The sequence below is a fragment of the Astyanax mexicanus genome, chromosome 5 (genome assembly GCF_023375975.1).
Source record: "Astyanax mexicanus isolate ESR-SI-001 chromosome 5, AstMex3_surface, whole genome shotgun sequence".
NCBI lineage: Eukaryota > Metazoa > Chordata > Actinopteri > Characiformes > Acestrorhamphidae > Astyanax > Astyanax mexicanus.
The window spans coordinates 29,387,512-29,414,268 of NC_064412.1; the positions used below are offsets into that span (position 1 = coordinate 29,387,512).

Genomic DNA, 26,757 nt, shown 5'->3' on the forward strand with positions numbered 1-26,757 from the left:
AAAGAGAGATACAGGGAAAAAAAGAAAGAAAAAGAAGGAAGACAGTGTTTGTTTGGTCCATAGACGGGTGTCAGGAGTCGAGGGCATCCTGCCTGCCCAAGGGTGCAGCGAGGGGCAAGGGGTGAGAGGGAGGCTGGACACCCTCTGCTCTCTCTGCTCTATTGCCCTGCGCTCCTGCTGCCCCCTGCGGCTCCTGCGCCGCCCCTCACCACCCCCCCAGCCCCTAATCGGCCCTTCATCACCTGGCTCTGGACCGGGCTCCCCACCTTGTGCCTGCGGGATGGAGAAAGAGAGGGACGTGGATGAGCCGGAGCGGAGGGAGCGCGCCGAGCCACTCAGCGACTTGGAGTGCAACATTGTGCAGAACACCTGGGCAAGAGTCTACGAGAGCTGTGAGGATGTGGGCGTGGCCATCCTCATCAGGTACGCACCTTTCTTAGGGGTCTTCTTAGGGGTCTTTTCAAAAACACACTTAATTTGTTAATAACTTTTTCCATCTGTTTTCCATCTTTCGTGTGGATTTAATATTTTGTGTTATTAAGGATAGATTAATAGTTGATGGTACTTCATGGTCACATAATTATCACTCTCGTCGATGCACTATTAAAGATAAATTACATGAATTATTTCTTCAAATACTGCTAGAGAAAATTATTTTTTGGTTCCATAAAGAACCACATTTGTAGTAGAGATACAGTAGTAGTGAGTGTTAAGAACCTGTACATCAAGTGATGTTTCTTAAGGTCCAATCAAATCCAATCAGGTTTATTAATGTACTGTATTTCTTTTTACATCTGATGTTGCAAAAGCAGCTACACTCTTCAATCTGGTAGCAACTGTCACAAAGAAAAAAAAAACAGTACCACTTTAAAATAAGACTACCTTCATAAAGGGTTTACAATTAGTTTGTTAATGGCTACTAATTAGGTTGTAAATGCTCTAAAAATCATTAATAATCAGTTGCAACACATTCGTAGAAAGGGCAACGATATAGATGGATGTGGGTTCAGAGTTTGACAAACAACAGGTCATTGTTGCCCTTTCTATGTATGTGTTATAACTGATTATTAATTATATTTAATGCATTTACAACCTAATTGGTAACCATTAATAAATTAATTGCAAACCATTTATAAACTCTTTATAAAGGTAGTCTTATTTTAAAGTGGTACCAAAAAACTATCAGAGCTGGAAGAAGAAGGCTTATAAGGGGGGAACCATGCTCCTTTGGTCAAATTTATAAAATGTAGATTTTGTAAAAGTTACTCATACTCATACAACTCTATTAGAATTATGGTTCTTTAGACCAAAACCAAAGACCAAAAATGGCTTCTTCTCTGGCAGGGTCGCTTGGTCCTGGTCATGGATCTACCACCCTGCAGAGTTAGCACCAACTCTAATCCAAAACACCTGATTTAGGTAAAAAAAAAAAAAAATCAGCGACATATCAGTATTAAACGCCAGGTGTGTTGTATCTGATTTCTTTAGAGAGAATTTCTCCAGCAGCACGCCTGTTCTATGGCAACACTTTTATAGTATACCATTTATAGTATATTTACGTTTTTAAAAGAGTGTACAATCAGACACAGTTTTACTTTATTAGTGGACCGTAACTGGCACAAAACTAGTACTCAATATCCACAATTACTATTTTAATCTTTTCAGCTGTTTAGCATCTTCTCAAAGTGCAATACCTTTCAGATTGTCTTTAATTAAAAAAAAAATCTGTATAGGAAACCTGTATTCACTCCATACATGTAGCCAATCAGCCAAGGTTAAAGCCACATAAGCTGCCATATAAAAGTATCACTGTTTAAATGTGGTTGATATAAGGTAAGTTGATTTCAGTGATGATTTTAATTTAATGACATTTAATGTATTATATTTTGACAATAAGGCCACTTTAATGATCTCAATTTATATGTTGAATATAGAAAACAAACAACATGTAAAGTTTGTGAAGAAACTTTGAGTTGTGTTTTGAGATGCTTGAGGTGTTTTGTTGAGGTTTGTTGATGGTTTAATATACACTGCCTGGCCCCCCTCAAAAAAAAATCACACTCTAATATTTGTTTTGACCATCTTTAGCTTTGCTTGCAGCACACATTACTCTGTGGCATTGTTTTGATAAGCTTCTGCAATGTCACAAGATTTATTTCAATCCAGTGTTGCATTAATTTTTTACCAAGATCTTGCAGCAGCATTGATGAGGGTAGAGTCTGACCACTGCACAAAGTCTTCTCCAGCACATCCCAAAGACTCTCAATGAGGTTAAGATCTGGACTCCGTGGTGAACAATCCATGTGTGAAAATGATGATCTCATGCTCCCTGAACCACTCTTTCACAATTCCTGCTCCATTAATCCTGATATTGTCATCTTGGAATATGTTCGTGGCATCAGGGAGGAAAAAAAATCAATTGATGGAATAACCTAGTCTATATTCAGTATATTCAGGTGGTCAGCTGACCTCATTCTTTCAGCACATAATGTTGCTGAACCTAGACCTGACCAACTGCAGCAATGCCAAATCATTTTTGATCATTTTCCTCCAGGTGGCGACTTTTGTAACCTCTGCTTTTTCAAAACAATGAAGACCCATACATTTTGAAGAGTATATAATGTAGAATGAAAATGCAATGTAATCTGGAGTTTATTAAATGTTGAAAAGTGAGATGCTGGAACACTGTCGAAATATTATCTTTGATCTATATTTCTAAATTAATAATATTGATTCAACCCTGATATGGTGTTGATTAACCGTGTATAAACGCTGTATTGTACTGGGCATGTTTAATATGGTATCAGAAATCTATCTGAACAAGGTAACAGCTTGGATTACTGCAATCTTCATACACTTACATGAATTCTTGTTGAAAACTCTCAGAAAGACTAGATTTTTAAATTCCTTAACGAGTGGCATATTTCATAGGCAGATATGATCATATGGTTATGTCTTACTTTGTCTTAGTCTTAGATTAAGTCCAGTCCTCATAAGATTACTGCAGTGTCTTCTCTACATTTTAGTCCACTCTTCTACATTTTTATGTTGTTTTATGTGTCTCTCACATTTAAGGATGGCTACTGTAGGGGGCAGGGGTCCAAACAAAGATATGATGCAACACTGGGACACACAGAGAGACCAGACATCAAAATCACCAGAATCCCCTAAAGGCCCTAAAATAATCTCACAATATTTCATGGTATTTTTTTGATAACTATTTTCTACAAAAACAAAAACACTGATAAATATTTTATTATGTTAATTTCAAGAATATATTACTGCAACAACAATTAATTGTTAACAGTTTCGAACATTATAAAACAATGCCACAATATAAACAATACCATCTGTAAACCTCTTTTTCGCAGAAAACAATAACTTTCCAAGTCTCAGATTTTCTATAGAATAATAACAATGTAACACAATAAATGATAATATAATAATATAAAAAATCTAACAAAATACTAATGTGCAGAATATTTAGTGCATGCGTATACTGCATAGTGCATAAACATAAACAATGAAGCAAAAAAATGTGATCAAGAAAGAATAGCAGATTTCTGCTTTTGTCACATCATGGATTTTTTTTTAAATCACACAATGTACACAATGCCATAGAGGAATCATTTTTAGTGTTAAGAACCTATGAATTCGTAAAGAACCTATATGTACACTTTAACATTTAAAACATTTAAAAAATGTTCCTTACTCTCATTTATATTATATATGTATATATAAAATAGACTGTAAATTGTTACGGATGAGTAGGACATATATATGTGCAGATATACAATTTATTAAGCAAACAAGATACACAAGAACAAAACTGAAAGCAAACACAGGTAACGCAAAAACTAAAAAACAAGACTGGAATACTAAATCAACTAAGACAAGAACTAGGACTAGGCTAAACTAAGAAAACAAGAAACTCTATAACAGTAACAACACTGAGACTAAACAAATCTGACAAGCATAAATGGAATCTTTAGAACACAACTCAGACTAAGCACACAAAACAACAGACCTGGATACATGAAACACAGCGATTCTATGGAACACAAAAAATACAAAAGACTCGACTATATATACACAGAGAGGGTAAGGAACACTTGGGGCAGGAATCAAGGGGGGTGGGGTTACAAACAAGACACCAGATGACAACACCTGGGCTAGGGCGGAGTCAGGACCAATAATACAACAAAGTCATGTGCTCAAAGAGCACATGGGAAGGTAAACAAAACAAGAGAACAGAGTACAGAAGCAGAAGACGATAAACACATCAGAAGAACTGTAATAACATCATGATTAACAGCAAACTCAAATAGCAATACTCTAGTCATGCTGTAAGCTATGCTCACACGACATAACAAAGCTGGAGGTAGAGCGAGGCAGAGTAAAGTAGATTGATGTTGAGTGAGGTAGAGTAAGTACCACAGTAACACACACACCAAACAAAAAAATGTGCAGCCAAGCCAGGTTCCGAAAAGGAGCCTAAGAAAATTCAGTGTCTTTATTAATCATGTCTCATATTGATATCAGGATATCCAACAGAATAGCTGTACATATTTTTGGTCAATATTGTGCATCCCTAATTTGTGGCACCTTCATTTCCAGAATGAAGAGAATTCCTGGTGCAGTTCTTACCTGCTAGAACAGAAACAGTGCGAGGCCACCGTCCCCGGCTCGATCGTAATGTTTCATGAAGTGTGTGATTGAGCACTTGGGAAAGCGATTTTCTCATTTGAGATCCATTTCTGTCTGAGCACTTCCAGGATCATTCGGAAACAGATCCTATCATCAGCTGGCTGAACGCCTTCCAGCAGCTGCATGCTCATTCACTTTGCGTTCCTTGTTTCTTCACTGCCTGTATAAATGCATGTGCTTGTGTGCAAGTAGTGTGAGACATATAGCAGTGAGCAGAAGCAGCAGGAGAACACTGGCATGGTGAAGGCGTTATATATTGGACAGCTTACAACATGTACAACCTGCAGCTGGTACATATCCATCTCATCAGCTTAAATTTCAATGTATACTCATGGTGGAATCAATGTCATATTAAAGGAGAAATCTGGTGTTAAATGGACTCAGGGTATAGGGAAACATGATAATGAGTACGAACCTTTGTTAAAAAGCCCACCTCCATTCATTCCTAGCATTGAGAAATACAGTGCTTTTATCCGATGCTTCCAACGGGCTTCCAATACTAGCGATAGGGGCATACCGTGCCTGTTCATAAACACCCTTCAATTCAATCAACAGCTACCCCTTACTTAGCACTCATCTTGTGAAAGCATGTGGTTTGTGAAATTAGCTTTCCTGTAAAGTCACAATTTTGGAGATACTTGTTTTTCATTGGAAGCAATAATATGGATTATGTATTAGGTCTTGTTAGGTCTTGTTAGCTAGTTAAGGTGCTGTTAACTTGTGATATATGTGGCAAAGAGACTTGGCAGTATAATGGGATGAGCTACGACGATGGCGATGTGACAAAAAAAATGTATATTGTGATAAGCTTGAGATAATGCGTGATATATATAGCAGATTTGGCTGACTTTAGAAAATTCAGGATTAACAGTTTAACAGATTAATTAGGCCTGTGTATTGGCAAAAAACTTGATATGTGATGCAAAACCTATCACAATACAGTGTTTACAATTCACACTAAATAAATCACACTATTATTTTTTATAATAATTGATTTGCATTGTTTTTCATTAAAAATACGTATTCGATACTTCTCCATACAAAACTTCTCCATTTCTTTTACATTTCAAGGTTGTCACTGGACAACATTGAGTTTTAGCTACATGGATTTTTGATAAGTTTCAAGTCTGGAGACTTGCTAGGCCACTTAGGACCTTGGCTAGGAGCTTGAAATGCTTCTTACAGAGCCAATCCTTAGTTGCCCTGGCTGTGTGTTTTGGGTCATTTTCATGATGGAAGACCCAGCCATGGTTGGGATGGCGCTAAAATCTAAAAGCTCTCTTTTGAGTTTTTAAAAATCATACAATGTGATTTTCCTGTATTTTTTTATATTCTTTCTCTGACAGTTAAATTTTACGCATGAAAAAAATACAGAACACCCCATTTTTTTGTAGGTGGGAAAACTTGCAAAACCATCAGTGTATCAAATACTTTTCCCCACTGTACACACTGGGGAAATTTTATAGTATACAATTTTGTATTAAATTTGTATTACTGTTTAAGTCAAATAATTTTAATTATTGTTTAAATCAAATATTGTTTCAATCACATCTTTGCTTGTGTTTTTAAAAAAATTGTAGGTACAGTACTGTAAAATAAAATATTGCGATACTTTGATATATCAATATTTCCTTTTTACATATTTAATCATAACTGTATATCAAATAACAAATAAAAAAACATCTACTAATATAATATCCTGACAAAAGTCTCAAACTGAGACAATTTTAGTCTTAAATTAGCTAAATTTATGATGAATGTCATATTTTGCATTGCACTAAAGCGTTGAAGAAGAGTGTCTGTCTTACTCTCGCTGTCCGCAGCAGGTCCACGTTCTCCATCGCAGCGCAGCCTCCTGAAATAGTCTAGTCAGGGGTGAGGGTGGAATGGTGCCCGGGAAGGAAGGAAGTGCCATCACACATTTTCTCGCAGCTCTCAAGAGCCTTTCTCCACACTTGGTGTGTGCGAGTGGCGTGCCAAAACTGCATTGTGTCTCACACTATTTTTAACCCTCACCTGATTGAATACAGCCTCGTGGGAAGAGGGAGGACATGTTCCGCAATGTGCAGTGCTTCTTATCTTCTTTAGGAAGCTCAAATTCAGCAAAGCTCTCGCAGAGTATCCCCAAGAGATGTGAGAAAAGCTCAGAGAAATGGACATGCCAGTCTGACTGAACATAAACAGGGTATAGAGAAGTGAGAAAAGCTCAGAGTGTTAGATGCTGTTTTATGTGTTGGGTTCTTTAAAGAAACGACTTTAAAGAGGAGACAGTGGTTACATTTAAAGCAATGGTTTGGTGAAAAATCACATTTACACATGATTAATTTAACCCAGTTGTAGTCGATGAATTAAAATATTTAGATTTTTAGATACATAAATTGAACACAAACTGTTCCTTACACAGTGTCAAAAATTCTTGTTGAGTGGACCAATAGAAATTCTCCAAAATGCCTTGAAATTAACTCTTATTTCATTAACTTCCACTGAAAGTTAAGAACGGTTTGGAGATAATTTTTCCATTGGAAACACTGACATTATTTTACATAAAGAGGTATGTACTATACAAAATACTGTAAGTACTAGAGATAAATAGTGACCTATAGGTGACATAAAATATTACAAAACATTTAACTAACATTAGACTAACACTCAGCAGTCACCTAAATCTAAATTTATGTATGCAGTTGTGCAGGAGAGATATAATTTGGCACAGCACCTGTTGCATAAATTATTTATTAATGTTTTTACGCCACAGCCAATCACACTGCACACTAAACCATATCAGCAAATCAGCTCTACCATAATAAATCTCTGAATGCAGTTTGCAAGCATGTAGAGTATTCATGTATTTTTTGTGATTTTGATTTTGGTCAAAATTTAGCAAAATGATTTAATAAAATAATTGTTATTAAATGTGAAGTGCCATTCATATGGGTAATATTTGCTTCAACTACACACAAAGTACAGAAGTTGTGTGTAACTCTTGTGTAATGCATGGAGTTGTAGAGGTTCCTAATGTAAGTCCTGTGTTAATCAATTCCATGCAGCTTGAATATTTTCACGCACTTCCTGGGTGGAGTGTTTAAGGAGAACTCCGGTGTAAAATGGACTTTTGGTGGAGTAAAACATGATAAAAAGTACTTACCTTTGTTGAATAGCACACCTCCGTTCTCCCAGAGCGTTCAAAGATCCAGAAATTATAACAGTTTGTCCAAACACCCTTCAGACTGGTTGACATAAGGCATAATTTGCCCCGATAAATTGCTTTTTCCACCTTTATTCAGGCTCAAAGTAGCTCCACACCTCCTTGCTAGAATCCGGAGAGACCTGACATTCAAAACGAGGCATTAAGAACTTAAAAAACTTAAAAAACACTGTACACAAACCACTTTACATAACTTTACATAAACCACTTTACATCCCATAACGTTAGCTTCAGCTCTGAGCACCGCCATCACTGTACTGAAAATGACATAGCAAGGAAGTGTGGAGCTACTTTGAGCCTGGACAACGGTGGAAAAAGCTATTTATCGGGGCAAATTATGCCCCGTGTCACCCAGTCTGAAGAGTGTTTGTACAAACTGTTAAAATTTCTGGATCTCGCAACGCTGTGGGGGAAAGGAGGTGTGTTATTCATCAAAGGTAAGTACTTTTTTATCATGTTTTACTACAGCAAAAGTCAATTTTACACTGGAGTTCTCCTTTAACAGCTAATTAAAAATATCTCAAAAAAGTCTGGCAACAATTTGAGCTGTGAGTGGACGAGTTCTGTTGGAATAGCACACCAGAGTGTGCATTCAGAAGTTTGGTAGAGGGGGGATATTATGGTGTGGTATTGTTTTTCAGGAACCCCTAATGCTTCAGCATAGCAAGAGATTTTGCAGATACAGTTTTGGGATGTTTTTTCTCTATTCCAACATGACTGCGCATCAGTGCACAAAGCAAGTCCCATAAAGACATGGCGGAGCAAATAACTTGACTGGCCTGCACAGAGTCCTGGCCTAGACCTGATAGAACACCACTGGGATGAATTAGAATTAACATGAGACTATTTCCCACAAGCAAATACTTTTGGCAATATAATGTATATACATATGTAAAGAATAATGTGCTTATAGTTTAAAAGAGTATTCTGCATTACAGATTATCCCTGTGGAATAATGTATTGAGGTCTGTAGGGTAAGGAGTTCACACACACACACACAGAGACACATACACACACACCGCTCTAAATGAGTAAAAACCCTGAGGACTCGTTAAAATAGAAGTCCTCGGCTTGCCAGAATGACTGTCGGGAACAATGATACAATTTTGGGTTAGAAGTGATAAGCCAATGCCTCTATTCTCTATATGGTGTGTGCGTACGTGTGTGTGTCTTATCTCAGGATGGCAGTAGTCTGAGTTGGCACCATCAGAAGTGTTTTGATGTACTATAGTGTTACAGTGCCCCCATAGTGTGTGTGTGCATGTGTGGTCTCTCTTGGCATGCTGTATGGGCAGCTCTGAGCTGAAGGACTGCTCAGATGTGGGTCTCCCGTGAGTGCGGAGGTGTTTAAATCCAGTCTCTTAGCCGAAGCTTAGCTGGACTCATAAGAACCAGCTTTAAGAGACCGTAAGTAAGCCTTACACTGGGTTCCTGGCTCTTGCAGAGTTTCGTCCCAGTGCTAATCGCTAGAAAATCTGCATACTCAGAATCAGACTATTGAAGCTGTATGGGACTAGTGCCAGTTATTCAATGGTTAAACTACGTTCTTTAGCTAGTAATGCTAACATATCTCCAAAACATCTAATATTTATCTATCTAAATACTGACTTGAATTTGTTTACACAGCAAGTAAAAGTGACATAAATGTATCATATGTGAACAGCAAAAAACGCACTGAATCCAAAGTTTCATTTCTGATTTGGGCCACTTTAATAGAAGGTATTGAAATCTAATGCATGTCCTACTTTCAGCAGTGCGACTCAGTCTAAACAGCTAAATCGGAATTCGTGTGATGTTCTCAGTTGAGAAGGAAGTTAATATTTGACCAGAGGACAGGTTCCCCTTTTACATCTTGGTTCATCTCAGGGTCTCGTCCTCTTGCTCTGAAGGAGTTTTCTAAAGCTGCTTTGTGGACTGGGTCAGAACATCTCCTAAACATCAGGCAGGTCCTGTCAGGGGTTCCTGGTATGCAGTGGTCAGTAACTACTAAGGAAGGGTAACCAGTGAAACAGCAATCAAAGCTTCCACCTCAACAACTGCAGGACTTAACGGGGGAATATTATGCAAAAGTCACATTTTGTGTGCTTTTGTATTTTCACTTGGGTCTCGACTGCCCCATTTACACTCCAAGCTTGAAAGATATCCATCCATCCATTTTCTGCGAATCAGTTGAAAGAGTTTGTTCTCAGGAATCATATGCTTCTATTAGCATTTGAACAGCTTCCTTATTGTAAAGTCACAATAAGAAAACCTGTATAGAACCACCCTCGTACCCACCCTTTAACCATCAACCCCCACCAAAGCCACTTGATCAGTTGAAGATCCACCATTTCACACAGTACACAGCATGATTAGCTCGCTAACTTAATCTGAAGGATGGGTCTGTGGCAAGTCAGGACATAAGAGAGATGTAATGGCACTAATGGCACTAACATGGCATGGCCAGCAACAGCTTATTTGCATAAAAGTGATCGAGCTTATAAATGGCTAATTCTTAACGTGACCGAAACTTCAAGAAAAGGTTTTGTGTAGCCCATAGACCGATTCTAACTTGTGTAAAAAGATGTATAGTTTGTTTACTTTAAAGAATCTGCTTCTAAGATCTTGGTGTTCCAAATACCACAAAACACATTTTGAGGACTTGACCATAAAGTTTCATGCCTTGAAGAGTCAGAGCTGCTTTGGTGACACAGGGTTTCACCTATTATTAGGTAGTTTTAATGTCAAATAAATAATTTTTAATCACTGTTGTGCTTCTGGAGGTGTTGTGGGCCTATTACAGTAAAATGCTGAAGAAGGAAGGAAGTGGCAGGTTAGGTGTATTAGGTGTTAGGATCTGTTGATAGGTGGGTGTATGATATTTTCAAATGTGTAAAGTTCTACCAGAATGTCTATAGAGACAGTGTGAAAGAAATACTATGCAGATCCTGCTGAGCTCGGAAGGCAGGGGGGCATAATTTCCCTCTGGGCAACTAGCGGGACCATCCTGGGGAAACGCAACATCACATCAGAACACGGTAAAAGAGAGCAAATGAGTGAGTCATGTTTTAAAGGCAGGTAGACGGAGGTGATTGGTTAAAAGATGATATGATGTATCATGGAGTCCACTGACAAAACGTCCGCAAGCTTTTAATGTCTCTACCATCACCATGTATAGAAGCTGTATTGTAACCTTGCTAGCTCTCAATGTGAGCTGTTCATCTACTTCCAAACAGAGTTTCATTACAGCTTCCAAGACAAAATTTCTAATATGTCTGATAATATGAGAAAATGACCAAAAGCTTGTCCATCTTGAATGTATTTAGCCATATAAAATGACCATGTTACATTTTACCCTGTGTTAATTAACCCACATTCTTTTCAAAACAAGGAAAAAAATCAATGGCACAGATCTAGATGTAAGAATACATGGTGTGTTATCCATGTGACTGGACTGACACTCGCCTCAGACAATGTCATCAAGCTGTACAAATGCAATTAGACCACCAAAGGCATTCGCCAACCCATATGGCACTTCTCTAAAGGTCGGAAAACCTGACCTTCAAAGACAATATATTATCTTCTGTTTGGTGTAGTTTAGTATGCTTGAAAGAATTCACAGCATAGCTAAGCATGTTTACACATTCTTGGTTGGATCTTCTGCTTGAAGCCTTCAAGAATTTTCCAAAACCCTTCATATGCAGCATAATCAAGCCCCAGGGTTTTCCAGTAAAGCTCTTCCAGTAGGTCAAGAGGAACACTTGGACACTGAAGAAGCATTCCTTACCCAAATATCATGAAGTCCAATTCTTACAACTAACTCAAGACTGATTAAAAGGGATTACTGGATCCACAGCATGAAGTTATTTTGATTAAGAAAGTGTACCGTTCACAGCCTTGACGGGAAGCTCTTCTATTCTTAGCACCTCTTGTCTAATATGACAGTTTAAGTAATAATATTTTATTATATTATATTTTTATTTCTAATTTTCAACATTTTCTCCCCAATTTACACGGCCAATTACCCAACCCACTCATTAGGACTCCCCCTATCACTAGTAATGCCCCAACACACCAGGAGGGTGAAGACTAGCACATGCTTCCTTTGATACATGAGAAGTCAGCCACCGCTTCTTTTCGAGCTGCTGCTGATGCAGCATTGCTGAGTAGCATCACAGCGCGCTCGGAGGAAAGCGCAGCAACTCGGTTCCGATACCTCAGCTCACAGACGCCCTGTGCTGTGGACATCACCGTAGGAGTGATGTGGGGAGAGAGCACCATCTACCCACCCGGAGGGGTAATACGATTTTAACTGACAGCAACAGGCCATCAAGCAGGTCAGTAAGCTAAGTCACACTGGTTGATGAGATAAGTCAGGCTGATACTGGTTTAGAGCTAATCTAGCCAAACATTGTACATATTAGTAACCATGCACACTGTAAGCACAAAATTACTTTGAACTCAAATAAATGAAGTTTTATAAAACTGGATATATATTTAAGCATTAGTAAAGAGTTGAACATTTGCAACCACACAAATTCAGTCGGCATCTTTGAGTTGGATCAACTTATAATAATTAAGTTTAGTCCACCACAACTGGCACCAACTGTTTGCTTATTGGATATGTCCTCCAGTTTCTGAAACTCACAGTCAGTGTGTAGTCTTTCCCCCAGGATACCTTAGGTAAACTTGTAGTTCATATATTATGATTAACTACCTGGCCTTTATGTTGTAAGCCGTAAGAGCAAGCACAATTTTCTGTGCTGCTAACTCTGTGTTGGCTGTATGCTCTACACCAATATTTTCCAAACCATAAAAATTCTGTTTTGGAAAATGAAGTGTAATGGAATGGAGTTCTACAGACTAGTAGCTCTCCAGCCCAGAGGGTTGTTGAACCCAATTGCAGAACAGTTGATCTCAAAGCAGGTAAACCCATGCAGGATCGAACCCATGTTGTTAGGGTTGCAGTCCAATACATTATTGCTGACCCGGCTAGTGAATTGGGACACAGCCAAGACAAAATGCTCTTAAAAGGAGATAGAGAGCCCAAGAACAGTGGGAAAAACAAGAACTAAAGTCATGCCGAGTGCGACAGAGAGACAGGGGAGGAGTGTAAATAAAAGCTTGCCAAAGAAGCATTTTTTTTATTTATTTTTTTTATTATCGTTCATTATAGTTCAAACAACCTCACGGGCCAGATGTTTCATGCTTGCGGGCCACATCTGGCCCACGGGCCGCCTATTGCCCACCCCTGCTCTATACTGTTCACTCTAATTAATTAATTTTTTTCTAGTTTTCTATGAGCATTTCACTTCTATATTTTTAGGTAAACAAAATAAAAAAGAGCTCTAAATACAAATGTATTTTATACACCTGACTATTAAAGTAGAATTATTGTGCTATAATAAGCAATTAAGAAAGAAAAAAAAAAAAAAAACAATTCTGTTAACTTACTATTTAGGCCAAAAAAGATTTTTTAATTAAAGTTTTAACTCGAATTAATTAAAGTTTTTAGTTTTATCAATTTGTGTAAGTAAGTTTAACTTATCCAGGCTTACACTACATAAAAATGCCACGGCAGATGTCATGTACTATCATGAGTCATCAGTATTACAATCCAGTCCAGTCTCACAGTACCAGTATCTGTGAGAACTGTTACCATATTTGACAATATGTGACATCACAACTTGAGAAAATGATAGAAATGTCATGTTTTTAATGGTATGATTGTGTCAGTGATATGCAGAAGGGTTCAAGTATAGTGTTACCAAACTTCCATATCTAAGAGCAGCACAGTCGGCTTACAGGCATTGATGGGGCAAAATCTATTAAGATTATCTGGTTTTACAATTAAGCTCTATTAGAAGGTCAACAGAAACACTTGAACACTGAATAAGCATTCCTGACCAAGATATCCTGAAGTCTAATCTATATAACTAACTCAGGACTGATTAAAAGGGCTCGTTGGCTCCACAGCATGAAGTCATTTAGATTCAGGAGGCGTAGCGTTCATAGCCTTGAGAGGAAGCTCTTCTATTCTTAGCACCTCTTCTCTAATATGAGAGTTTGAGTAATAAGACATTAACTGACAGGAACAGGCCATAATTTTTCATGCATATTTTTACCCCATTGGTACAGACGAAGCTCATTACTCTGGTTCCAGTTATCAAAGTGACTTATTATAGGAGTCAAATGGATTTAGCCACAGTTTGACCTTATATCACAGTAACGGAATGGTTTGGTGAAGAAACAAAGTTACATCATTTTCTTCTTAGCCTGGATACAAGAGTTCTTCAGCCAGAGCATGTTTTTCATCCAACTTTTTAAAGCTTTTTTACTTTTGCATAGAAACTGCACCTGATTTTGAGCAAATTTAGGGAAGCACACAGTGGTGCTGATAAGGGCTCTATCAATTATCAGACTATTCAACTAATATAAACTGACTCTTTTCATTTCATTGTAAACAGTTACCAACAGGTGACTTATTGTATATGTAATGGACAGCAAAAATATAGTTTGAAATGAAACAAAATCGTACAATGTATGGAAGCTTGATTTTATTGACTAATTTATTGAATATATTCTGAGGATAATTATCCATTATTTTGACATATTCATATTCAATTTTCATATATAGCTATTTAAGCTGATCACATTTTGTTTTTCCAAATAGAAGACAATGGGGATGCACAGGTATTCACAGTAGTTGAGCTAATGTGGCCTGGGGCTTCAAGAGGGTGACAGTGTGTTAATGTGTTTGTGTGAGGGTGGGAGGACGTTAAATGCTGTATCTCTTGAACAATGCACCTAAATTATTATATAATGTATCAACATTATTAAATACACATTTACTTACATGTACCCTAATAACCTATATGACCAAAGTAGCTCATTTGTTTTAACCCATATCTTACAAGCAAAATAAAAGAAAAAAAAAGAGTGTTTTACAGAATTAGCTTTCCCATTTTCCATATCTGGGAAATATGTTAATTAGCAACAAAAAGTTTAATACTAGGGGTGTGATCTCACAAGATTAAATCGGCACAATATTTATTGTTAGGTGTTAAATGTGTTTCGCAAGGCTTATGCCCAGGTATCCAAAACAAAAATTAGAATATCGCTGGTCTGCTCTAGCTTAACTATAATACTTACACTCACCCTCCACACACCAGTCAAATATGCATTCACCTGCAAAAACCTTGTATCAGCCTTGCTTTCACCCACCTAGCATCAGAATGTATCATGCATCGGCCACAGGTTGCCAGGTTTGTATAGAACCATCATGGGGTGTTGCCAGTTGAATCAATGTGGGTAATAATTCTAAAGTCTGAAGAGATAATACGGGAAAACGTTGTTGGGTGAATGGTATATAAAATCGGCTGCAGTACTCACATACTGTTCTGTGTTTTACTGCATATGATAAATCATATGTAATTCATAAAAGTAAAACTCAATTGACATCAAAGTAAGATGATCACAAAGTACATAAAAAACTCACCTGTAGTTTCAATCAAATATTTTAACTTATAAATATACTTATATATAAATATAATATGTACTTATAAATAAAAGTATATATATACTCTGAGTGGTCCATGAACTGAGGATTGAACTGCCGGTTTGAATCCAGATCATGCTGCTTGCCATCAGCAGCCAGAGCCCCAGAGAGCACTATTGTGGTTGCTCTTTCTGGTTAGGTAGATCGAGTTCTCTCCCCACATCACTCCCAAGGTCAGCACAAGCGTCTGTTAGCTAATGTATCAGATTTGAGTCGCTGCGCTTTCCTCATAACACGCTAGCTATTCGGTGTATATTCTTAAAATCTATATTTTACCACATTTTCTGAAAATTTTGAAGATGATTAATAATAATTTAGGTATTTTCTTCATTCATTTAGCTATGTAGCCATGTATTATTAAGCCATGTAGCCATGTATGAGAGCTGTGTCTAACCTCATCCCTTTAAGAAAGCAACCTTTGAAATCCATGACATCATTACCTTCATATTGTTTTATTTTCAAGAGACTGAATTTTCTATTTCACTTTTCTCATATTGTTTCATATTTTACTGAGGTAAAGCTTAGACTGTCCACACTGTCATAGTAAAATATCAAGGTAATTAAAAAATAAGGAACATCTAAATGTATCTTTGAATCAGAATAAGGTCATCATGAACAATCAAAAAATGTTTGCAACTCTAGATCAACCATGTTTTCATCATATTAAAAAATATTAAAAAACTAAAATTTTGTTATGGGATGCAAAAAGAGGATAATTTTGATAACGACCCAGTGGCAAAAACGTAGTTAGGCAAACCCATAGGTCATGTTATATGTCAACATAATGTCTCTTAGCTGTTAAAAATGATGTGAATAGGCCTCTTGATGGCTAGCATTGAATGTCTCACACAGTGCGTTCATCTCAGAGCATAAGGAGCCACTGAGCCACTGAACCCGCTAGCTTCATTCAAGCTAATCTTGCAGAGCTGTGAGCATTTTTCATGCTAGTTACTGAGCACACAACCGCTGGGCTACTCTGCAGTGTTTCAGAGCACAGAGACAGCTGGAGAAACCATGCATGGTCAGCCAAGAGCTGCCATTCCATTTCAGAGCCAGCCAAAGCATCAAGGGAGCAATCCGGCACTAGTGCCAGAGGCTAAAGCTAACAAACGAGCGAAACGCCTCCTGCTTAGTCTTGATCGTGTAAAATAACACTCAGACGGGTTCAATTAGATGAGACAGATATACAGTATCTTTCAACAAGATATTGTTTTACTCAAGAAAATAGGAAACACTTCTTTTTGTTTACGGAACTGGTGTGGTATCCATTACAGTCATGCCTGATGTGAGATTTACTGGTACTCTCATGTTTATTATTAGTGACCCACAAGAGCTTTAAATAGGACCGGTTAATAGATGTTTCAACTGTCACTGAGATTCTTGGAAAACACTGCCCTGATGAAAAATCTGACTCAAGACCAGCTTTTGCTGCTGTATGGTTTCAGATGGCCAAGCTAGTCTTTGATGGTCAAGGTGTTGCAAAGATGGTCACTCAAACCCAATGATGTTTACCAGCTCTGGTCTTGACAACCATAATGTTGATTTAATTTAGTTTGATGGACTAATTTGATGGTTATTCTATCAGCATTACCAACCTGGACATCAAGATGGTTACACTGGTTCATAATGCTGGTTGACCAGCTGGTTGACTCAGGCTTATAATTATAGTCACAGAGAACTAATGATGCTCATTCTGGTCAATTACCTTAGTTTATCTCTCAATTAGTATAGGATGTGTGCATGTTTGTGTGTGTGAATTTGGTGTTTTTGCTGATCAGCATAATCAACCTGTCCAAGCTAGTCAACAACACTGTAAAAAAGTTTATTGTAAATTTTACAGTAAGTTAACAGCAAAAAAGTTGTCAGTAAAAGGTTGTGAAAGTACAGCAATTCAAGTGATATAACAGCATATTACTATATAATAACAATAGTATTTTACTGTACGTTAATTACAGTAACTGCAGTCTTTTTAGAGTAGGGTTTGGCATAAATAAATACACTAACACTGTACTTATTCTTTACTAAAACCACATGTATTCAAAATGTTGAAGGAATGCTTGAGTTGCCAATGAATTACAGTACAGTATATTACTGTAAATGAACAGTATAACACTGGCACTGCAGTTCTCAGCCAGCATAAAGTCAGGTTTCAGGGTAAAGAAAATGGTAACTTGATCTTATGCCCTACAAACATTGTTATAAATCAGTCAACCATTATATAAAATATGCCTGAATGCCCAAGGGAAAGTAGCCTCATAGGCAGGAGTCTACACTGGTGAGTTAGCGGTGGGGGGTTGGCTATTATACAAATAGGACAAATAAGAAAGAAGTAACTTTTGTGAAACTTAGTTGTGAAACTTGTGTCTTAGTTGTTTGATTCAGGTAATATTTACTCAGAATACGGAGTGAACTGTACCCAAACAAATTCAAATTTCAAATATATTGAGTAGATTCTATATGTTACTTTTTACAGTCTATAACTGGGTCAAATCTAGGAAATGTTTTAAATATGCTCCTAGGAAATTCTATTGTTAAATATACAGGTAGCAGCTGGTTTTAAGATGCATTCTGTTCCACACTTTCACAACAGAACATAATTCAAGTTATTTACTGTATGAATTTACTGTTTTAAAAAAAAGACATGAATTGGATGAATTGGCAAGTGTGTGTTATGACAGAATGCATATCACACATCTAAGAAGCACGGTGGAGGTGGTGTTAAGGAGGGTATGTATGGCTGTCAATGGAGCTGATTCATTTGTAGCCATTGGTAATGTGACTATTGAGAAAAGCAGCAGGATGATTTCTGAAGCGAAACTAACGATTAACGAAGAACAAGCCGAAACTGAAAACCTGGCTTGAAGGAGTAGTTATAGACAGTAAATGATTTGCAGCCCATGATGTTTTAATGTATGATTATTTTTAGCATGTCCAGTATGTATACTGTGTTAGCTAAAATGAGGGTATTTCACTTTACATCATAACTAGGTTATCACATTCAAAAACAATAACTACACTGGACATGGACATGTTTTGTGTTTCACTAGTTTGAGGTAGTCTGGAACAGTGTCAGTTTTAGCCAGTAAAAGCTGTATATACATATTCAACTAGAGGTTAGATTTGAGCAGTATATAGTAAGGTTTACTTCAACATATATGTTATAGCAGATGCCATATTCTGTCCTGAGTCATCATGACAGATCATTTCCAGTAATACAATGTCCGGTCTCTTGCTGCCATTACCGGTAACTGTCACAGTCAACAGTTACAACAATATTTGACGTCAAAACATGACAAAATGGTTATGTCAAGTATAGGGTTCAAGTACAGTGTTGCTTCTGTTACCCCTAAATTAGTGCAGCACTGTCGGCTTTGAGGAATGGATGGGACAGAATCCAGTCCTGGCTGTGGGCCATCAGGACCTTATCTATTAAGATTCCTAAAGAGGGGCATGTTTAGATCGTCCTTAAAATAGCCCCCCCTACATAAACACTCATTCACAAAGAAGGTCAGTGCAGGGTTCGCGTAAACTCCATTTGCGGTGGACGGTTTGAAAGGCTTTACTATTGGCACCGTTCATATAAACATATACATTCCTCCCGGATTTCTTTTGTCAGAGAGTCTTTCACATAAACCACCGAGGCATTCAATCGTCGAGCCGCGCGCGCGTGTTAGCAATACGGAGAAGCTCTGTCTTCAAAAGCCGTTGTTATTATAACGAGGCCTAATAGCCAGCTAACTCGGACGTGAGCTTCCTGCCTCATGTTTCCATTCGATAAAAGTGTATTAATTAGCTTCTCAGTCGGCGCCCTGATGAAAGTGAGCATGTCTACATTGTTCAATTATTTCTTGAGGGAGCGACGGCGAGCTCCGAGAGCTGGAAGCGGGACTCGTGGTGTTGAATCTCAAGCAGAAACAGGGTTACACAATTTGCGCTTTATTAGTCCAGTTCCCGCTCTGCTTGTTTATTATGGGATGTTCATAATCAGCGCTGAGGCATTCTGGCAGGCTGAGATGCACCGAGTGAAATATTGGCAGTGTTTCTTTCTCTCTCTCTCTTTTTCTGTGCATCTCTCTCTCTCTTTCTCTGCACCTGCCTCTCATTTTCCCTGCTGTGACTTAATGACATCCCTCTTGTCGGAGTTTCAGAACCACTTCAGCTTTGCTGTGCAGTCATGCAGCTTAGGGCCTTGCTGCTCCATCTCTCTCTCTTTTCATCTCTCCTTCTATTCTTCTTAATCTCCATCTTTTGCTCTTTCACTCACACTCTTTGTACTGTATATGCACACTTTGATCTGCTTTTTCACTGTCTTCATCCTTCCAACAAAATATTTTACATATTTATAAGGAATGCAGTCATGTCAAAACTATGATGTCAATGAAATGATTTTCTCCCCAATTTTAGGAAGGTGAAGACTAGCACATGTCTCCTTTAATACGTGCAAGTACTAATAATACACTAGGTGTCCTAATGATGTGGTAAAAGAGTAGTCGACCAACAAAGATCACTCCAAGAGCAAGAAATGTAATAGTTGGCAAGGTCACAAAGGACCCCAGGGTAACTTCTAAGCAACTGAAGGCCTCTCTCTAACATTGGGTAATGTTCATGTGTCTACCATCGGGAGAATGCTGAATGGCAATGGTGTGCATGCTGCTCGCCTGCAGTTTGCTAAAAATCACATGGACGAGCCACAAGGCAATTGAAAAAATGTTTTGTGGATGGCTGAGACCAAAATACAACATGTGTTCATGTTCATCATTATGTTTGAAGGAAGGAATACACTGCATTAATGTAATAGAACATTATCCCATCTGTTAAACATGGCAGTGGTAGTATCATGGCTTGGGCCTGTTTTGCTGCATCTGCACTTATGTAGAAATATAGATCATTCTAAACGGTTTACAAACTTTTAAGCATGGTGGAGGTGGTGTTATGGCGGGTATATGTATGACTGCCAATGGATGCCAATGTTTTATTATATTAGCATGTCCAGTATGTATACAGTATTGATTAAAATGAGGGAATTTCACCTTACACCACATCTAGGCTATCACATTCAAAAGCAATAACTACATTGCGTGGCCATGTTTTGCATTTTACTCGTTTAATTGTCAATTTTAGCCAGTAAAAACTGTATTTTTCATACTGGATTTCATACTGAAAGATGTCTTTGTTCTGAATACAAATACCATCAGTATTTTTGTGTCATAACAATTTCCTATCAATTTTTCATTGTGCACTTTCATGCAGGTTCTTCGTGAACTTTCCCTCGGCAAAGCAGTACTTCAGTCAGTTCCAGGACATGGAGGATCCTGAAGAGATGGAGAGGAGCTCCCAGCTGAGGAAGCACGCCTGCAGAGTCATGAACGCCATCAACTCAGTGGTGGAGAACCTCCATGACCCAGAGAAGGTGACGTCTGTACTGGCGCTGGTTGGGAAGGCTCATGCACTCAAACACAAAGTGGAGCCCATGTACTTCAAGGTAAGAGTCTGTCAGCAGCTTAAAGCAATGGTTTTACATTTACTTTAACTTAGATTTAGTCAATTAGTCCAAAGGTTTCAAAATGTTCTGGAGCCAGGAACCCTTTCCAGTGTGAAAAATTATTTTCTAAACTCTATCCAGCCTTTTCAGTTCAAGAAAAATATGTAACACTGTATTCACTTGATAAGAGATTATAATGGAGCTTTGTTCAATTCTCTAAACCTCTAAGATTGTCTAGATTTATGCATTTTTCCATTCATTCATGGAAAGTTTGGTCACTAAATAATGCAACTAGCAACTAATGGATGTGTATCAGTCAGCGCTGAATCAACTGTTTGTAAAAATATCAAAACCTATGGCTTCTTATCCACTGTGGAGCCAAATGGTTACTAAGGACAGCAGACATTTCAAGTTGCAAAAATTAATTTCAGGGAGGTACCCCTGCACCTAGACTTGGACCCCCCCCTCCAACTTGCAGGCATCAGGGAGCCGTTATTGATATGCAGTAGACTCCCACAACTTCCAGGAGACATGGGAAGTCTGGGACAGTCCATAACAGAGTCCAGTGAAGACAGTGAAGGCCTGTTAGCTTCGTTACAATTTCTTTAATCAGGACACACTGTCTCATCAGTGGTTGGTCAGATGTGTCATGGCTCATTCCCGCTTGCTAATTTGCAAAATATAGCATAGAAACTAAATATAACATTATTACCACAGTAAAAGCAAGTCTTCTCCCAGGCCCTGCTGTTGCGGGCTCCTCCAACATTGCTATTGCGGCTTTGCAACATTGATAGCATAATGGCTATGGGATGCATTAGCATGGCCTGAAAAACATATGGGCAGATCCCTCAGTTTTAAAGTCTGTTGATCCAACCATGCTGAGAGCGCTCCAAGCTGAATGGTGTCCACGTGAACAAGCCACTGGAATGGTTACCCTCTGTGCTCAGAACCATTCGGCTTTCCAGTGGAAAAACAGTCTTTGTTTCCTTGCTAAAAACCTAACCTAACCTGTAGCCTAATTTTTTTATTTCTCTCTTACTTAGATCTTAAGTGGGGTTATTTTGGAGATCTTGGCAGAGGATTTCGGCGAGTGCTTCACCCCCGAGGTGCAGACGGCCTGGACCAAACTGATGGCGGTGCTCTACTGGCACATCACTGGAGCCTACCAAGAAGTGGGCTGGGTCAAGCTCTCCAGTTCAGCTGTCTGAGACCAGCCTCAACCATGCACACATAAATACACACATACATATCGAAACACACAAAAACACAAAAAACATAAACAGACTGGTTTTAACACCCATTTGGACTGAACAAAATGCAGAAGGGCGGGAAGAAAATGCATTGGATAAAAAGGATGGAGGAATCTTCTGGAAACTAATCACATACTATTTTGTTTGTATTTTTACTGTTTATAACCTGATAAGAACCACACTGACCACATATGATAGTCTTATTTGTGTTTGTGTGTAAGCATTTCATATCTTAAATGAATATCAATGACATAAACAGTGTCCTTAGGTTTTTGTCCTGAACCGCACTCTGAAACCTGAGACTTGATCCACACCCAGAGATTCAATACATAAGTTGGATTTGAACCCAGAGACCAAAACTCCATTGGCACCCACAGATTTGAGACTCAACTCACACTCAGTTACTTGTAACTCGACTGGCACCCAGAGATTGAGACTCAACTCATACCTAAGGACTCAATACTCAATTTAGACGTTCAGTTGAAGACTGCAGACATTTAAACAGACTTAAAACTGAACTAAAACCTGGACTGAATATCCCACTCAGAGGCTCAGAACTCAACCTCGAGAACTCCCCTGCATCTTAGAGGCTCCAGACTCTTAGACTTCAGAGACTTATACCTAACTCAGTCTCAAAACTCAATTACACAAGAGTGGACCTGGCCTCAAACCCCAGACACGTGAGATTTAACACGAGTGGCGAGAAATTGATTGGTCATGACTTAAATTAATCGAACAGACTCAAATTCTCAACAACTAGACCCTGAATTCTGGGTATCACACAAAACCAGAGATTCAAGAACTCCCTTGGAAACTCAAACCGAAGAGACTTGAGACCCAATTCTGATTCAAACCTAAGTGATTTGAGACTCAACTCAGACTCAAACCCAAGTGACTCCAGATTCTGATTTAAGGCCAAATGATTTGAGACTCAACTCAGGCTCAAGTCTCAACATTCTGATTCAAACCCAAGAGACTTGAAACTCAACTCAGAAGACTTAAAACTCTATTCAAATTTATACCCAGAGACTCTGGACTTTACTTGGACATTCACCCACAAACTCCAGCCTTAGCTGACATCCAGAGACTCCAGCCTTGACTGTCTATTACATCCCCACCAGTTGCCAATTACAGTAAGAAACCAACTGGGCCATAATAAAACCCAAACTACCCTACAGCAAACAAACTCCTCCCGAGACATATACACTCACACTGACACAAACAGTACATGCTCTCCAAACACAAACACACAATTTAGTGTATATATCTGGTGGTTGGACCTCAGAGACCTCACTTGATTGGTTGATTGGATTGGATGCCTATGTTCATTTGTGTTCATGAATTTCATCCTGAAATCATCTTATTTTTCCCTTCCTCCCCCTCCTCCACTGTCCACTCCAGATGCCCTGTGCTCAGGGGGCAGGTAATTGAAGTAGAGGAAGATTTCAGATACACATCGGCGCCATGATACATCTCAGTGGCTCCTGTCCTCAACATCAACACCACAGAAACCACTAACACACACACAGCTCACCACATCAAAGTGAACCTAGCATTAACAGTGCAAGCAAATGGAAGCAAAGCAGGCACGCATACACACACTCTCAAATACACATATAGTCAGTTTCACAAGCCTAGCAATAAACACACACACACATACACACACACACACAGGAGATGAACTAATCCACTGGAGTGTGTGTATGGTGGTCCATTTGGTTTACATCATTAATGTGTAAGGTTTTTTTTAAGTTTCTGCCTGTGTTGCTCTTTCTTTCCTTCAGTGTGTGTGTGTGTGTGTGTGTGTGTGTTTGCATGAGTGTGTGTGTGTGTGTGTATCGGGCTGATGTTCGTCTCCATAGTGAACTTCTTCTGACAGCTTGTTTATTAAACACGTCTCTGTGATCCATCCATAACTCGAAAAATGGCAATGTACTGTTCTTTCTCTCTCTCTCTCTCTCTCTCTCTCTCTCTCTCTCTCTCTCTCTCAATCTCTCTCTCTCTCTCTCTCTCTCTCTCTCACACACACACACAGACATGCACACACTCTCTCTGGCTATATCTTTTATCTTCTTTTTCTGTCTTTTTTGTCTCTCTCTTTATTTTCGCTTCTTCTTTCTGTCTTAATCACTTCATCTCTCATTCCCTCACCTTCCCATCCCTCCTGCTCCCTCTCTCTCTCTCTCTTTGTTTCATCCTCTCATCCCTCACTCCTTTACCTTCCCTATCCTTCCTGCTTGCTCTTTCTCTCTGTCTTCATCCCCTCTCTCCTCACTCCCTTACCTTCTCCAGTCTTTCTGCGCCCCCCCTTCTATCTCCCTCTTTCTCTCTCTGTCTCTCTCTCTTTCTTTCCAAGACTCTGAGTTTCCTCCTAAAAGATGTTTCCATTAGCTTGCTATGCCCACCTGCTGGGTATCTGTGAAACATCCTGCCAGGTTTAACTGTAATATCACACACACACGCACACACACACACACACACACACACACACACTGTTACAGGTGTTAAACAGTGAACAGGAGTAATCTGATCTTAGTTTCAGCTCCTTTGCGTACTCTAGATGTCCCCTTGTGATTTCTTGTCTTTTCAAAAGCTTGGACTTTATATTTTTCTAAACATGTAAGCAAAGTGTTTATTAATGTCCATGGATATTTAAATAATATTAATAGTAATAACAATAATAATAATTATTATAATAATAAAAATAATAATAATGTTTATTATTCTCTTTGTACTCACCGCTGGTGTTCAATAGGGTGGTTACTAGTGCTAAACTAACATAGTGAATGAGATGAACAGAAACTGGCAGTATTAATAAAGTTGTATCTGAAATGTTGTTGTTGGTCTTATTTTTTTTACATGATTCTCATGAATACGAGTGGTGAAGCAAGAATGTAATGTATAATAAATAAAGTAATTAAAATTGAAATAATTAAAAAACAAGAAAAAATAAAATAAAACTTTTGTTTTATTTTAGCGTATTTATGGAATGCCTATGTTAGCATTAAGTTAATGCTTGTGGAAATATTTCAACAGATTTCACATTTCAACAGATATTGACCTCACAAGATGGGATTAAATGCAAATAATAAATGTTCTAATTTTCTGTACATACTACTAGTTGAAATTATAGAAAATCAAAATATGCTTGACTGACTGGTCTATTCTGATTATATCTAAAAGTCTTTAGTTCATCTTCTGAATACCTATCCAATGGGAGAAGTCACTAAGGTGAAACTACCCAGATACCAGAATAAAAGAAACCCATCAGTCCTAGAAGGCCACCACTGATTGGAAATATAGCATTTATAGTATATTAACAGACCAGAAGCTTATGTAGGTCTTTAGTTTTTTTTTATAGAGTTTTAAATAGACATCCAAACTTCAATCTGAACTTTAAAGACTAAAGTCTCTGAATCCTTTACTCACACACAAACACGCTTTTCCTTGACCTCCTTCACATGATGCTTTAACGGTCAATCTTCCTCATTGTCGCTGACTCAACCTTTCTCAGGATAGAGAGATAAGTACCAGTCCTATTAATAGCATCAGCACACATCGGATGCACTACTGGTGGGCTTAGGCTTAGAGAAGCACAGTTCTTTAACCCTGTTCCCCACTAGACTTCAACACACTACAGTATCACAGCGCAACACACTCTTAAACTAAATATGCATTCTTTAAGAGATGCAACAGCAGAACCATAAATATTCCATTAAAAAACATGTTGGCAACAGAGATATGCGAGTGTGAAAATCATATTTACTTGTATAGAATTACAAACCTGGGATGTCCTGTTCAGGTTATTTTATCTCTGATCCTATCCGTGTCTTTAATAAGGACTATCTTTCGATACCAAATTGATCCAATATTTGTGTTTGTACGCACAATACAGCCACACAGTTTAGCTCAAATACATTAGTTGAAAGATGAAAATCACACTTAGCTTTAGCCTCCACTAGGTTCTGAATAAGCTGTCCAATGTTGGATTAAAAACAAAGACAATAGTGTGGTTTCTTCTGCTAGTAAAACATTTAGTAAACCATTTCCACAATAGTTAATATGCACTCATCATAAATTTCAATGCTATTCATCCACATGCTGCAGCTGTTTAAAGAGCATGCGTTAAAAGCACAGATATTATGCCATAGTCAGTCGCATTGCCAGACAGAGTTGCCAGGTTCATTGTTTTCCCGCCAGATTGGGTTTGTTTGAAAATGTAGTCGCAGGTAAAAATGTAAAGGTTGTGGGGTGCATTTTTTGGGAGGCAACATTTAAACATTCTGTGGCCACCAAAGATCCTTCATTGAAAAACGTTCAAACTAAAAATGCACTATCTTGTTAAATGTCCAGGTATATACATCTGATACACAGTTCAGAATATAGCACCTTCTGTCTTAACCCACCCATTAAGATTAAATGCCTTAAAATTAAAGCAGAAATCTTTTGATCTTTTGTCTCATATTTATCTTTTAATGACAACCCCAAATGTATTCAGTCTACAGCAAAAATAACTGTTGTAATACTTTTGGCAGGGACTATAATTAAAGCACTTTTGCAGAAACTATACAGTATA

At 38.2% G+C, this 26,757-nt stretch overlaps 1 protein-coding gene across 1 annotated transcript; it reads left to right on the forward strand.

Annotated features, from left to right (window-relative positions):
• cygb2 (cytoglobin 2) lies at window positions 1-25,018 on the forward strand. The gene is made up of 3 exons (XM_007252144.4): window positions 1-423; window positions 20,700-20,931; window positions 21,975-25,018. Exons 1-3 carry the CDS (start codon window positions 281-283, stop codon window positions 22,137-22,139), a joined length of 540 nt encoding a protein of 179 aa, XP_007252206.1. The 5' UTR covers window positions 1-280; the 3' UTR covers window positions 22,140-25,018.
• The last annotated feature ends 1,739 nt before the right edge of the window (window positions 25,019-26,757 follow it).